Consider the following 15872-nt stretch of genomic DNA (forward strand, 5'->3'; position numbering starts at 1 on the left):
CAATCTTAAATGTGAGCGGTATAATAGAAATAAATAATTTTAATTATATAAATAAAAATATCAATTTTAATATTCATTCAAACATACATCAATATATCTTTTATGGGTTATTCATAAACTCAATCAAAAAATATATTTTGAAGCATTTTAGATAATAAGATATAGTGAATGATCAACAATCTATATAGTAAAACTTAAGTTCTTAATTAATATTAATTATTTTTAGATTTTTTTCATTAACCATTAAGTACTTTATACTATAATACATAGAATTACTAATGTACTTGTTATTCTCGAAGAAAAAAACTACACGAAGCATCATTAGCGACGTGACAATTGAGTATAATCATATTAAATCCAGAAATAAAATTTTACAATCATAAAACTTGATTAGTGGCCTCGGGAAATATCACAAAATCAACTTCTATTACTTTGCTTATTTTATTTCCTATAAATTGCTCATCCAAGTGTACTTACTTTTGAGCTAATTCACATAATCAACATCTAAAAATACATTCATTTCAAGCTAATTAAATTTCATATATGTAACTACGTATATGTTACTTTATTTATAGCTTTTTAATATTTCATTCTTGGATATCTCTAAGATATATCTAGTATTCCGATTATAAAATTGATACCTAGGTCTAGTATAGACTTGAGCATGTAATAGACTTCCAAATATATATACATAAGAAATATTTTTATTTATTTGATTATTTTCTAAGTAATTTTAAAAATACTTATTTTGACTAAAATTTTTAGTCATTTTAAAAATAATCAACATAAAGAAATTTATGTGAAATTTTTTAATTATTGTTATTATACGAGTTATTAAATTATTTAGTTATTCACAGTTGTGTGAACATGGATCAGTATAAAGAAAAAGTCATATAATAATTATAATCATGATAAAATATAAATCATACCTTTACGTGAAAAGTGAAAAATAAAAATTATTTCATAATTTTAGGTATATGCATGTGAATAACTAAACAATTACAATTTAATTATCACATGCAAAAAAAATATTAATATGTCATATGAGAAAATAATAAATAATAATAATTTATAGTTTTTAAAATTATCTAAATTTTCAGGGATAAAATTATCCTTTTAGTTAATAAAAAAATCCTAAAACCTCTCCACTTTGCTCACACGCGCGAGTCTCATCGACGGTGCATCGATCATTCATCGCTTGCACGTCACCCATGGTGGCACGACTATTCTCATGCGATTGACCAATGACCTCATCATCGTCATGCCCACATGCGACTGTGCACCTACTAGCGACCACATCGTCATTACCTAATGTTGTCGCACCCGCATGCAGTTATGCATCGATTGACAACCACCACCATCGTCATTAGGTACCATGACCTTTGGCATCCAATCGACGTCGATTGCAGCTAACAAACGTTGCAACAATATTGTTGCAATCCTCAATTAAAGGTAGTATTATAGTTGTCACAGGTGATGACACCACTATGGTCGTCACATGTGGTGACAATTCTTCAGTCACTTGTGACGAAGGCACGTCATCCATTGCAAAGCTACTGCACATAATGCAACACATGGCACTTTTGTTGCATACAGTAACAATTGTATGCAATCGTTGCCCACGATCGAGTCGACGATCATTGAAGGCTACTACCCTCAATAATGTTATCGATGGTAGTATATCGATCGAACACAATAAACATTTGATTGCTCGCAAGCGGATGATGGGACAGACGAGATAATAAAGTATATCGACAATATAAATAAATCATTCAATTATTGTATAATCAAAATCAGATAATATCTTATTGCAAATGAAGGGTGCTAATAAATAATTCTAAATAAAAATGGATGTAAAAATTATTAATAATAAAAATATAAATTAAATATATGATATATACCTTTTTGATGTTATTCAGAAAACCTTTACTTGATGTACCGTCATCAAAACCAAAAGTTACAACAGTATTAAGAAAACCTAGATTTACATTCTCTTTTCTTTGTATCAACTTGTCATGGATTTTATAACAAGGATGCTAATTAAACTATTTTAAAATATTTTTTTTATATTGATATTTTATAAACATATTTATTTGATTAGTAATACGACTAATTGTTTGAGCTATATGAATTATGAAAAAAAGCATTTGAGGATTTATATCATTATAAAACCCTGTCAGATGTCTGACATGTTAAATCAATTACTACCAAATCAATTAACGATCACCATACATAGTAAATATATATTCAACTGGTCACCCTCTTCTCGATTTTTTTTTTCTAGGATCCTCCCTCTCTCTTTCTCCTTTTATTTTATTTTATTTTATTCCAATTAGATCCTCATATTAAATTTGACGTATTACAATTCACACGATCAGCAACTATAAAACATGATATGAAATATTGCATGTCGCACATGTATTTTGAGATGCACCTCAATAATGGATTTAGATACTATTTTATGTTTTTCTTTCACGTATTACTTTTCCATACAATTGTTATATGAGCTTGTGACAATCATATCATCTATCTTAATTATAATTGTGTATACTAACTTCGTAAGGGGTTTTTTCTTTAACAAAAAATATTATCTTTCAATTATAAGATGGTGAATTGTTTTTTTTTTTTTTGCTTTACATGTGATTAACATATTGCAGGAAAAAACCTCTTATTTGGCATTTTGAGTGGTATAGTTGGATTTTGATACTATTTTATCCTTTTTCATTCGTTGTTCTTTCACACGCCCGTTTCGGTAATCCATCTGAACTGCAAGTGTAAATACCAACTCTACATGTAACATTCAAATAGTTGAACTGACGAGTGTATGAATCATTTGGTCCTCTCGTTTACTTTGGTCATAAACTAAAAATAACTCACATTTTTAATTTATGAGTGAATAATTCAGCTTTTGATGAACTATTTCATACTATTGTTTTGCTTATTAATTACAAAATATTTATACTTATAACTCATCAAATTCAAAATGTTGTCATGCGAACCGGGTTCACCGCGGCTCCGGCTCTCTTACTTGTACCCGAATCACCGATGTGCTCCTTGATAGGAAGAATTGTGGGGCCAGAGGTGGGACCCCTCGATGATGTTGTCCCAGCCTCCTATCACTAGACAGGTAGGGGTCCGGGGAAACGCGTAGACGCGGGAGAAGTTCTTCTTTCGTTTTTGCCTAATATTCACTTAATATTAAGTGGCATATATATATATATATATATAGGACCACCGTTGGTCAGAGAGCGGTCCCCCCGGATCTCGCGCTACGCAACGCTTCCCATTACCGTCCCCACTTCCTCTCCTCCTCCTCCCGGCCATGAGACGAGCCACCGCCGACTTCAACGCGATCCCCTCTTCATTGATCGGCCTGTCCTTGTTCGCGTTCATCATCGAAAGCTCGTCGGGCTTCCGTCCTCGTTGAGGCGGGCGGTGGTCGAATGCGCGACGGCATCTGCGGCCGCGGAGGGGGATGGCGGCGAAATCCGAGGGAGCGGACATGGGGGTCGGGGGGTTCGAAGGGGACGTGGCAGGCGGGGATGAGGGTGAGGTGTCCGTGAAGGAGCGGGAGGTGTCGGTGAACGGACTCTCCATGAAGACCGCCGAGGTGGAGGCCAAGCTCGACGATGGCAACATCGAGGAGGCCGAGTCGTCCCTCCGGGAAGGGCTCTCACTTAATTACGAGGTCGATCTCTTTCTTCCCCGCCTCTTGTTTCTTCGAGCGGCTGTTGTTCCATGCGAAAGTTATGGTTTTTCTCTTGCTTGCCATCCGCTCCTTTGGTTTCAATCCATCCACTATGGTTCTTCTTGTAGCGTGCCTTGCAATTATGCCTCTGGCAACGGGCAATACTCTCAAACGAATTTTCCTAGCAAGGAAGTTGCCTGTAGTCTGTTTCAGACTTCTCAAACAAAATTGCTCGTATAATACGTTCTACCCCGCTGAAGAATCTCTGTTATTGGTAGTGTTCAAGATGGACATGACGCAAAATCTATGTAATGTTTGAAACGGTTCATTCATGTCTATTTTATGTTTTTGTATAATGTTCCAAGATATTCCTAGATACATTCTAAATGCTAACGCTAAAAAAAAAAAAAGAGGTTCCATCAAATGCTTGATTGTCGCGTAAGGCATGTGACACTAAATGCAGAGGCTATTAATTCCACAATGATATTTTGAGATGTAATTCCGCTTGATACGATTGAATGATGTATAATCGTTAATACTTCATTGACATGCCTCTTATCATCAGACTATTTGATCTTGGCATCTTACATCATTAAATGTATTTGTATCAAATGATAAAGGAAGCAAGAGCACTCCTTGGAAGGCTGGAATATCAAAGAGGCAACATAGAATCTGCTGTTCGGGTATTTGATGGAATAGATCTTCAAGCTGCCATTCAGCGTATACAACCTTCTGTCTCTGAGAAGCCTGCTACGAGGCGGGGTCGCTCACGCGGTGACTCTATGCATATGGTGTCTCAGCGTGCTGCTAGCCTTGTCCTTGAAGCCATCTACTTGAAGTCCATGTCTCTCCGGAAGCTAGGCAAAGCTACGGGTATGAGCTGCTAATCATCATTCATGATCCTTGCAATTTGCAGAAGCCTGAAGATGTGAATCATAGTTTCCTTGCCTTTATCTTGTGAAATACTATATTTGTCATGCACTCTTCTGATGTTGAATCAGATGGTTTCTTTAGCTTCTGATGAAACAAAATTTTGCTTCCTGCAGAAGCTGCGCAAGAATGTAAAGGTATTCTTGATACAGTGGAAAAGATGTTTCAACATGGCATACCTGATGTTTTGGTCGAGCAGAAGTTACAGGAAACTGTTAGTAGGGCTGTGGAGCTCCTTCCAGAACTCTGGAAGCAAGCTGGGAGCTATCATGAGGCTTTGGCTTCTTACCGACAAGCTCTTCTAAGTCAGTGGAATCTTGATGATGAATCTTGTGCAAGAATTCAGAAAAGATTTGCTGCGTTTCTGTTATATAGTGGGATAGAGGCTGGTCCACCAAATTTGGCTACCCAAGTTGATGGTACATTTGTTCCAAAAAACAATTTGGAAGAAGCAATTTTACTTCTAATGGTAGTCTTAAGAAAATGGCATCTAGGCAAGATACAATGGGATCCCTCAGTGATGGAACATCTCTCTTTTGCACTCTCTGTATGTTCCCAAACTTTTGTGCTGGCTAGGCACTTTGAAGAAGCCATGCCTGGAATATATCCACGTTGTGATAGGTGGTACAGTTTGGCTCTTTGCTATAGTGCAGCAGGTCAGAATCATTCTGCTTTGAACTTATTAAGACAGGCATTAAAGAAGGATGAAAGTCCTAATGACATCATGGCATTACTATTGGCTGCTAAGATTTGCAGTGAAGACCGCCTTCTTTCTGCCGAGGGAGTCGAATATGCACGGAGGGCTATAGCAAATGCTCAAGCTGCAGATGAGCATCTAAAGAGCGTGGGTCTTCATTTTCTAGGAAATTGTCTGGGCAAACAAGCTAAAATTGCTTCCTCAGATTATGAAAGGTCTAACTTGCGAATTGAAGCTTTGAAATCACTAGATGAGGCGGTTGCTCTTGAACGACACAACCCAGATATACTTTTTGATCTAGGACTTGAATATTCTGAGCAACACAACACAAATGCAGCTCTCCAATGTGCTAAAGAATTTATTGATGCAACAGGTGGATCAGTATTAAAAGGATGGAGATTGCTTTCTCTGATTTTATCTGCTCAGCAACGTTTCACAGAGGCTGAAATTGTCACTGATGCAGCACTGGATGAGACTGCTAAATGGGAACAAGGGCCTCTACTCAGGATCAAGGCAAAGCTGAAAGTGGCTCAGACCTTGCCCATGGATGCCATTGAAGCCTATCGCTTCTTGCTTGCTCTAGTTCAGGCCCAAAGGAAGTCTGGATCTGTGAAAAATAACACAGAGGTTTGTTTAACCTTTGTGCAAATTTATATCTTGAGAATTTCCATATACATATCTGTTGGCTGTTCTTTCTTCTGTTTATTTCGTTTATCTACTGATTGTGCATGTAATTGTGGATCCTGCAATTTATAGATGTCCTCCATAAATAATGCCTGGCCATGTTCTTGTCAGTCCATAGTGATGGTATGTTCCACAAATAAAGGGATCCACTATACATTGCTAAAACAACGGTACCACTATCATTTTAAAGTTAATGTTGATTGTGCGAGACCTATTAACTGTCCTGAAGAAATTAAATGTAACTGCAAATGAAATAGTAGGTATATATTTGTGTGTTTCACTGGTTAGTAGATATTATTTGAACATTCATTAGTTGTCTGGGGCAACTAGGAGCCAATAGATGTTGATCTGGAGAGGGGTTTTCTTTGTCATATAACAGCTGGTAGGGAAGGGAAGAATGACCTATATCATAAATAACATGTTCAGAAGCACCAGAAAGTTCTATGGTGTGGTTCTAGATGCACTTTTTACTAGGATTTTTGTCAACTTTTGTTAGGCCAGGTGTGAATATATACCTTTTTTCATGTTTAGAGATCCTCTAAACTTGTTGTATCATAAATGCACATATCTTCTTGTCACTTGATTCCATGCCTGCTAGACTATAGTTGAATCTAGAAATAATTTACTTCCATTCTTGCTCTGCTCTGCTTTGTTTTGTGGTCTTCTTCTTAGAAATAGGCCCATGTTAAATTTTGAATCCTTTTTATTTTTTTCCTTATTTTTCTTGTAATAATATGTTATGTCTGTCTTGTTTTCCTTTTCAAATAATATTAAAAAAAAGGGCATATCTAGTGCATTAGGTTTGTGCCAATGTGGAGTCCGAGAATGATCAATATATATAGCCTAATGCCCTTATCTATAAATATACATTTAGAGAGACAATTCAGCAACTCGGATCTCTTAGATCACAAAGGAACAATCTTATCATTGTACTAAGACTCGCTCTCTCCTTTTTGAATAATATCGCAACACATAATTCCCAATGCCAATTTAAGTTTTGGTTCAGTTTGATGTATATGGTGGTTCTGATAAATTCACGTATGTTGTCTTTTGGAATTGATGAGCACTATCTATAAGATGTCATTGCATTAAATATTTGTCTGTCGATAGATGTATTTACCAGTCACTGTATGAGCTTACTATTTATGGATGTTTATGATATTCAAATGGTGCATGCAAAAGATAGGGAACCAGACAATACTGTTGAAGAATCTGATTCTTGAAATTATTACTATCTTGTTGCGTACCGAGAAAGCAAATAAGATTTAGCAAAGAGAATATTTTCACTCATAGGCTAATGGTTTGGATGATGGATGTTAGAGGTATAGCAGACACCCTGCCCGTCGATAACTGTCTGAAAGTGTATGGTGTGTTTTGTGTGCATCTAATGTTTGCTTGGTTTTGATATTAATGCTTTATCTGATGTTTTTTCAGGTTGAGGATGACGACTTTAATGAGTTTGAAGTTTGGCAAGGTCTTGCCAATCTTTACTCTGGCCTTTCTCACTGGAGAGATGCTGAGATATGTTTGGAGAAAGCTGGGGCCCTGAAACCTTTCTCTTCTTCTATTCTGCATACTGAAGGTACCAATGATCATAATTATGTATTTTGGTCTCTCCTGAGCTACTTGATAAATTACCAATTTGCCTTTTCTGCTAATATTCTGTCATCTTAATTGTTTGATTTCTTCTTATTCAGAACCAAATAGCCACACTGAGACATAGGATACATTAGCAGCTAGTAACTTGTTTAATTAACTCAGTGCATCTACTAAGTTAAATTGAGGTGCAGCTTGCAGTTAAATTTTGATTGCTTTTTATAGAAGTATCACAAAGAAGATAAAGCTGTTAAGTCATATATGCCAGTTCCTTGTATAAGAAAATTTAATATATAAACTGTTTCTCTTAATAGAGATTTCTTATCTTATATCGCACGATTTGTAACACCCGGATTAGTCCCATATCAGAAGTGAGAAGACTAAAATTAATTTGTTGTACTATTATCAACTTCAGCTTAGGCATTTTCGTTGGTTCAACAATGTTGATAGGCCAGTTAGCCCATCACACCCAGGTCGTGACACCATTTTAAGGCTTTCGTATTCCTTAAAGGATTCTTATTGGCAAACTACTGAATATGTATTGTTTGAATGATTTTTTTTTCATGTCTCCATAGCAAAAGAAGACTTATTTGCTACCTTTTTTTAATGTCTACTTTCATTTATCTTATCTGGCGAAATTAAGCAACATGTTAAGCTTGCATTTCTTCACTGAAATATCTGGGAATTGACCCCCCTTTTTTTATAGCTCATCAACTTAGATAGGCATCTCTTTAGTTTCATCTCTGAAAGAATTCTTTTCTCCAGCTGCCACCATATTTGGCTTAGCTCAAAGTGTACATGCAACACATCCGCATGATATCAGTCAGTAAAGTCTTTCTCTATGTGATTTGCCAGGTAGTATGCTTGAAGCTCATGGACAGATGCAAGAAGCATTGGCTACTTTCAGCAATGCCCTTTCCTTAGAGCTAGATGATGTGCCATCTAAGGTATCGATCGGTGCTCTGCTGTCCAAAAAAGGCTCAAAATCTTTGCCCGTCGCCAGAAGCTTTCTTTCAGATGCCCTCAGGCTCGAACCTGCCAATCGGCTGGCATGGTACTACCTGGGAATAATCCACAGGGATGAAGGAAGGATTGCCGATGCAGCAGACTGCTTCCAGGCAGCATCATTGTTAGAAGAATCGGATCCTATAGAGAGTTTTACTTCTATTTCATAAGCAGCCAACTCAGTCATCTGTTCCTACTCCCCCTGCCCCCCCCCCTCCCAACTGTATGTGCTCATAGCCAATTGAATTGGATGTCAGCTATATATTAGAGCTTAGTCTGGTGGACCTTCTTTTACCTCTTCCTTTGTTTCTTTTTCTGGCTGTTGCTTTGCCAGCTCTGTAAGGTATCAAATGTGAGATGCTCTGATTCATATTTCAATATATACATATCAACCACTGTTTCATTTATGGTAGAAACTTTACCTGATGTAATTAGTTTCAAGAACTCAAAGATTGCAATCGAAGGATTAGAATGCAAAGAACTAACAACTCTTGCTTATTAGAATCACTGCCATTAATATCAACTAGTTTGAGTCCAAGAAAATTTAACTTAATTACCTTAAATTTCCCTAATATTCATACAATCATAATAATTTCTTAAAAGTGCAGAGACAATCAAAGAAGCATTTACATCTTTCAGATACCACCAAGCATCAGTCAGCTATCTTGGCTTTTTAATGTTCTTGCTTTTCTACCAAAGAGGGATATTGCAGCCATCATGATCTTAATATTTTGATGCAATTTAAGCCAATCGAACAGAGCACATAACCAGAGAAACAAGACCTCCAATCCAAAAGTGGAAGGAACTCGAGTTGGTCTACAACTCCCGGCTTCTCCGACCAAGATGAGAGTCTGGTTGGCCTTAAACGTCCGCAAGAACTCGCCTTTCTGCTGCCACATTCACCGGAAGGCTCTTCCTCTTCTCCAAGATCTCGAGCTGCCGGTCTCTTCCTTTTCAAACATTCTTATATAATTTTATCGTCGCTTATAACACAACGGTGCTGTGGTGTAGTCGGTTATCACGTTAGTCTTACACACTAAAGGTCCCCAGTTCGAACCTGGGCAGCACCAAGTAAATATTCTAATTTTTTTTCTACTTTATTAAATGAACGACAGATATTATATATACAAAGCCTCAATATAATATAATATAATATCCATAATAATTTAATTGGATAACATATGTTTAATTTATTTGAGGGTTTTTTTTGCCTTTCTAATGACTCAAACAGGATTCAGTCTCTTCAAGCAAATATTTGCATGGAAGCCTTGTCGTACGGCAAGACCCACCGTCATGTAAGTGGGCCCTTCCACAGTGGAGCTGCTTTAAAAATCACGTGATAAGCTTTGAAAGTGTGATTCGGTTGATGAAGGCGGTCTACTCGCCGAGTTGGGGACAGCACGCTCGACTCGGTGTCTCGCCACGGCAACTCAAGTTTTGACTACGTTACCGGATCGTATCGTAATTCGACTCCCACTCAAATCGCGGTCGAATCGACGACGGAAACACAAGGGTTTATAGAGGGGTTTCGTGGTCGAGAAGGCTACAGGAAGCGTCTCCCTCCCCACGACGATCCTCCGCGAAATCCATGGACAGGAGGCGTAGACCATCGCCAGAACGCCAATGTCTCGATCTTGGTTTCTAGTGCTTTAGATTCCCGGTTGTCCATGCTGAGGTTTCTCTCGTCTGCTTGCGTCCGAGGCCGATGGCTCTCGGCCAGGCCCCTGGCGGTCGCCGTCAATGCCGGCGAAAGGAGCTCTCCGTTGCTCAGTGTGTTGGGTTCCTTCAGGAGTCCGCGCGGCGGAAGCTCGGGTTTTGGGAGAAAAGTGTTCTTTTGCTCCGAGCGTGGCACTGGTTTTGAGCCGTCCGCGGAGGCCAAGGCCGAGGAGGAAGCTAGGGCCGTTGTCATTGTCTCTTTGGAGGGTGGCGGGACAGAAAAGGTTGGTTCCAGGGCATCCTCAGCGATTGTTTGTACGAATCCACCGCCCGAGGACTACTCGTCGGTCAGTGTTTTTCCATTAAAATCTAACCATTGCAACTCTTTTGACAGCGGTCTGTTGGATGGAAGTGTTTGTTAATATCTTAAAATCGTTTCTTAGGTAGTCGGTGTCGCAATAGTTAATGTTCTATTAACCCCGGATCTTAAATATTTTACGAGTTTCTTGATTTTTTTAATTTAATTTTTTTTCTTATTTTTGATGTTTTGTTTCATAATGTTGGGAATTTAAATCAATCTTTCATGTCTCATCTACTGACTTAAGCTTTTAGAACTTGACCGAGCCACACATAGTTAAATATATATTTCTGATTAATTGAAGTTTCACGTGCTGGGTTGATCCATCTATCATCCACATGAGGGGGAGTGAGAATATAAATCTCGTTTACTGGCTTTTATGCAATGCAATTGTTAAAAAAAACTTGGTTCTTAAGCTGTATAGTATTTGTTACTCCAAATAATTAGTATTGCTATTGTAGTTTTATTGTACTGTTAAGAATAACAATACTTTTGCATTGGAGGCTTTCTGGACAATTTACTAGTGTTAATGCAACTTAAATGAGCAGCAGGCTGGAGAAATTGACAACTTGAATAATTATGTCCAAGTTCTGGAATCCTCCTTGATCACTATTGCTTGATTTGTTAAACACTGTACTTGTACCAGTGATTTCTTGATTATGCTTTTACTGAAATCAAGTTGCTTGAATCTATTCTCTGTTAAAAATTTCTATGATATCTGCATATTTCTCTTTTGTTAATTCTCTTTCTAAAGATCTATTACTTCATATGCTGCTGATTAGCCTTCTCAACTTGGTGTCACAGTAGGAAATTTTGTACAGCACCTTTCTGCTTGTGGTTGGTCCGAACAGCACCTCTCCCAGTTGGATTAACTTGTTTGCCAAATACTATTCTGTATATACAAAAATATTCATTTGATCAAGCTACATCATTAGCAAGGATACCAACAGAGCATGTGTATGCAATTTCATACAGTAAATGAAAATCTATGAAAATATGAATTTGCAGATGGAAACATAAATTGTTAGAAACTCCCCACTGTGTCAGTTTATTTCTTTCTATTATTCAAGTATTTTTGAAGCATGGTTCATCTAAATGAATTACTAATAGTTGAAGCTGTAATATATTTGCAAAATTTTGCATAGGAAGATTGTCAGTTCCTATTGTCTATCAGGAATTTTTGTTTTGAATCGATATAACATGTTCTGATCTGGAGTTAACGATGAAAATATCCCCAGCATGTTAATGTGCTTTTTTTTGCCATTCATGTTACTGCCAGCTACATATCCAATTTATTTTCTTACAGTCTGTTTTTTGTTAATATTAGGAGAACACTGTTCTTCCTTTCTTCTGATAATTTTCCTTGATTTGGCTTTTTGGACAGCTGGTATACCCTATTTGCTTCCTTTTCTTTTTTAAGCAACATTGTTGCTCTCTCGTAATAGGAAGTTTTTATGCCTGGATGTTGTATGGCATGAACTTTTTGTTTATGTAGGTTTTCTTTATCTGTACAGCTAATGTAATTGAGATGATTCCAAACCCTCTCTTGGATAGAATGGAAATTATCTCTCTTGCTGGCTAGATCACTGATAAGAAGATGCATCTCACAAGGGACCATATAGAGAAAACTTGTGAAACCTGTGGTGTCAGACCTGATCAAGTAAGATCCAAATTTATCAAACGAATCGTCCATCACTATCCTTTGTCATCAAATATCCCCCACTGGTTTTCCTGCCAATGGATTGGTATGCTTGTTTTGACTCACCTTGTGTTGTTAGTTCTTTTCTTTACCCTGCTTAAACTGTTTAAAATTGTATTATATCTGCACATATATAACTTTATCAAGTATATATTATATGTAGTTTACACATACATGTTCATATGTGTCTGAATATGTATATAGTATATGTATATGTAGGTGTTTCACGTATCATTACAATTCGTAATAACCAGGGATCTCATTGGTGTTATTAGTTTATGCCACATAACAATGCTAGACTGTTTGCATGAAAGTATGTGGATTGTACATTGGTTTAAGTTAAGAAAAAGTTCCTTCAAGGATGATTTAAGGCCGTATATAGCATGGGGATTTAGATCTGATCTGTTTCTGTGTAACAGATCAATGGTCTAGGATCAAGGCTGCTGTATTTGATTTTGGACGATCTGTGATATCTGATTTCAAAACATAAATAACTTTTGGTGAAAAAGGAAGTTATTTGAGGACAAGATGGTAAAAGAGGGAAATAATATTAGAGAAGAACCGAGAAAGAAGAGGAAAGAGAGGTTGCCAACCTTTCTATATTAGTGCCAAAGCCAATGCATGGTGAATTGGCACCACAGATGATAGTTTCCCCTTGACTCTTGACCTGTAAGACTATATATAATCCTTGTTTACACTATTACAGCTTGTAATTTATCAATGTGGGAATTTGATTTTAATATGAGGCGATTTTATTTCAGGTTCATGGTATAAAATATAAACCAAAGTAAGATTTAAACAAAAGGCATGATTTCTGTGTGAAGCTGGTGTATGAGTCTCCTGCTTTATATTTTGTTACACGTCCACCATATGCATAGTCTCATTCTTACTTGTACAGGTAGAAGCAACTGATGCCGCTCTTCTATCACTGATTGATAATTATTGCCGAGAAGCTTGGTGTTAGAAACCTAAAAAAGGAATTTTGAAAGGATATATCGGAAGGTACACATATCTTGGCATGATGGCTCTTAAAATTGAGCACCTGATTAGATTCTGATGTTTCTGTTGCTCTTGCTACTGTTGCAGCATGGAATGTAGCTTATAAGTGAAGCTTATGTTGTATGATGACCATTCTTTAAAGAATGTGATCGTCAGTCAAATGACACCTGTATCTGATTAAACTTATTTTCTTGCCACGATATGTGCCATCAATTTTTTGAATCTGTTGGATCACAGCAGACATTTATTTCTTACATCTGTTCTTGCATTTCCATAAAATTGGTAGACACAGAGCTTCTTGCTTCATGTCCATTTATAGGATTCCAGTGTCTCATAATAGGATCAGGAAGTCAGTAGAAAGATCTACAATAGCAAATTTTTATCTATAGATAAGAAATTTCAGACGTAAGAATTTTGATGATTTGGTGCTTCTGCATTGGGGAGTTCTTTGTAAGTTATCGAAGAACAAAGCAATAACATCAACAGAGTGGAATAGTTAGAGCTAAACTTGAATGATATACTTACAAACTGCTATCCACTTGACATTGCAATTGTTATTGGCAGGTTAATGAAGGGACAAACAGCACCAGTGAAGTAGTTGGCAGTGACATGGTCGATAAAGTTTCTGTTGATGTGTCAAATCTGGCCAATTTTGAAGGAAAGCCAGCATACCAAGCTGAACATGTTTACGATCAGACTCCTATAGGAGTTGTTTGGGTCTTGCGTGGACTGCCTTCAGTAGCTCAACATTGTCCATTGTGGCCTAACTAGTGGAGCAAGGAGTAGGGAAAGGTGCACTTCATCTAACAGGACAGCTTGGAGATGTCATGAAGGAAAATGCCCAAAAAGATCATACGGTTGCCAGAGCTATATTACTTCAGAAAGAGCCAGGGAACAAGTTATTTGCAAATTCCAAGCTCCACCTGCATGTGCCTGCCGGTGCTACTCAAAAGGGTGGACCACCCACCAGGATCACTTTATTGTTATCTCTTGCTATGAATAAGCCTGTCAAGAAGGAACTCTCTATGATCAGTGAAGTGACAGTGACAGGACGAATGCTTCCAATTCGAGGGGTATGGAACTAGTAACTATTTTGTGTACTAGTATTTTCTTTTTCACAACTGATCATTATATATATATACATATACATATATATATATATAATTATACATATATATATATACATATATATATATATACATATATATATATACATACATATATATATATATACATATATATATATATATATATATATATATATATAGAGAGAGAGAGAGAGAGAGAGAGAGAGAGAGAGACCTTATCATTGTACTTTACGTCAATCATCTTATTTATCCTATGGGAAAAGGATTTAAAAGATTCATAATGTCCATTATAGTTTTTATAGACTCGTGGTATTATATGTTGATTATGTTCTGTGTATTATTATTTTCTTTCTCCCATCTGATCATTCATAGATATATATAGGTACATACATGCATGTTATACAGTTTGGCCTGATCATAGAACTTCACCTCAATTATCTCATCCGTCCTATAGGAAAAATTATAAAAAGATTCACTATGTCCATTATGGTGTCTATAGACTCTCCTTTAAGTCCTCTCAACTAAAGTTCTATTGGTTTCAACTTTAGATTTCCATTTGATTGTTCTTTTTCAATTGATCATCTTATTTTCTAAAGATCTTTTCCATTTGTGCTAAATGAAACAGTATGGCTCATTGTTTTCTTATTCAATACTGATTTCCCTGAGTGTATCGAGTTATTGCTACTTTGACTTTACTTAAAATGCAATCATGTCAAACACTGCACCTTTTGTGTGATTGTCTTCATTGATTGAATTACTATTTCATTTTTTTGGGTGTAATCTGAGGCCAATTTCTCCACAATAGCTTTACTTTCTTTGGACTTTCAAATTTTCAGGGGTCTATTTTGATCACTCCACTAAAGATGTTATTGCAATCACTTTAGTTTACAGTTGAACATCCTGAATTTAGTATTTATAGATTTCAATATCATAACGCTCTCTCTCCAAATTCAAACAGGTGAAAGAAAAAACAATTGCAACAAGGAGGAGCTGTGTGAAGACGATTTTGATGATATCGCTACTAATGTGAAAGAAGGCTTTGAAGTCTACTTTGTGGATTACTACGACCAAATATTTTAGCTGGATTTTGGAAGTGAGCATAACTATTCTGATACATTGGCACAAACAAATACCAAGAACAACATACCTTGATTGTCATGTCTCGATGTTCCACGATCTGAACATTTTTCTCCCGATGTAAAGTGATATCATTTAGGTGAATCATTAGTTTGTAAATTTAGGGTCATTGTGTCATGATACTCTTTTTTTTTTCCGATAAATTTTAATAAATCATCCTTAGTGATACACTTATATGATAAATTTGGTGATTGTAGCTTGTTTGAAGGATTGACATTGCTTTTTCTTGGTAATTATGTATCAGTTGTGATGAAGTGACGACTAGGAAATGTCATTTAAATGTGACTTTCTTATTGATATGATGAATTCCATATTATGGTGATACTAACATTTTG

General features: G+C 36.5%; 1 protein-coding gene, 1 non-coding gene and 1 pseudogene across 2 annotated transcripts; all 3 read left to right on the top strand.

The window, feature by feature from the left end:
• Positions 1-3251: 3251 nt before the first annotated feature.
• Positions 3252-8990, top strand: LOC103989284 (protein NPG1-like). Its single transcript, XM_009408090.3, has 5 exons — positions 3252-3688; positions 4309-4561; positions 4735-5942; positions 7434-7581; positions 8451-8990. The coding sequence occupies exons 1-5, from the start codon at positions 3476-3478 to the stop codon at positions 8768-8770; spliced, it is 2142 nt and encodes a 713-aa protein (XP_009406365.2). The 5' UTR covers positions 3252-3475; the 3' UTR covers positions 8771-8990.
• A 606-nt stretch (positions 8991-9596) lies between these two features.
• TRNAV-UAC (transfer RNA valine (anticodon UAC)) lies at positions 9597-9670 on the top strand. The gene has a single exon. It is a non-coding gene; the product is annotated as a tRNA-Val (tRNA).
• A 597-nt stretch (positions 9671-10267) lies between these two features.
• LOC108951176 (lon protease homolog 4, chloroplastic/mitochondrial-like) lies at positions 10268-15552 on the top strand (annotated as a pseudogene).
• The last annotated feature ends 320 nt before the right edge of the window (positions 15553-15872 follow it).

This window comes from Musa acuminata, chromosome BXJ1-1 (genome assembly GCF_036884655.1).
Source record: "Musa acuminata AAA Group cultivar baxijiao chromosome BXJ1-1, Cavendish_Baxijiao_AAA, whole genome shotgun sequence".
Classification (NCBI taxonomy): Eukaryota; Viridiplantae; Streptophyta; class Magnoliopsida; order Zingiberales; family Musaceae; genus Musa; species Musa acuminata.

What these genes read in the sequence shown, in the direction of transcription:
- LOC103989284 (XM_009408090.3), top strand. Translation starts at nt 3,476, where the DNA reads ATGGCGGCGAAATCCGAGGGAGCGGACATGGGGGTCGGGGGGTTCGAA. An exon ending in GGCTCTCACTTAATTACGAG is followed by an intron (nt 3,689 to 4,308) that starts GTCGATCTCTTT and finishes CAAATGATAAAG; the next exon opens with GAAGCAAGAGCACTCCTTGG. An exon ending in CTGTGAAAAATAACACAGAG is followed by an intron (nt 5,943 to 7,433) that starts GTTTGTTTAACC and finishes ATGTTTTTTCAG; the next exon opens with GTTGAGGATGACGACTTTAA.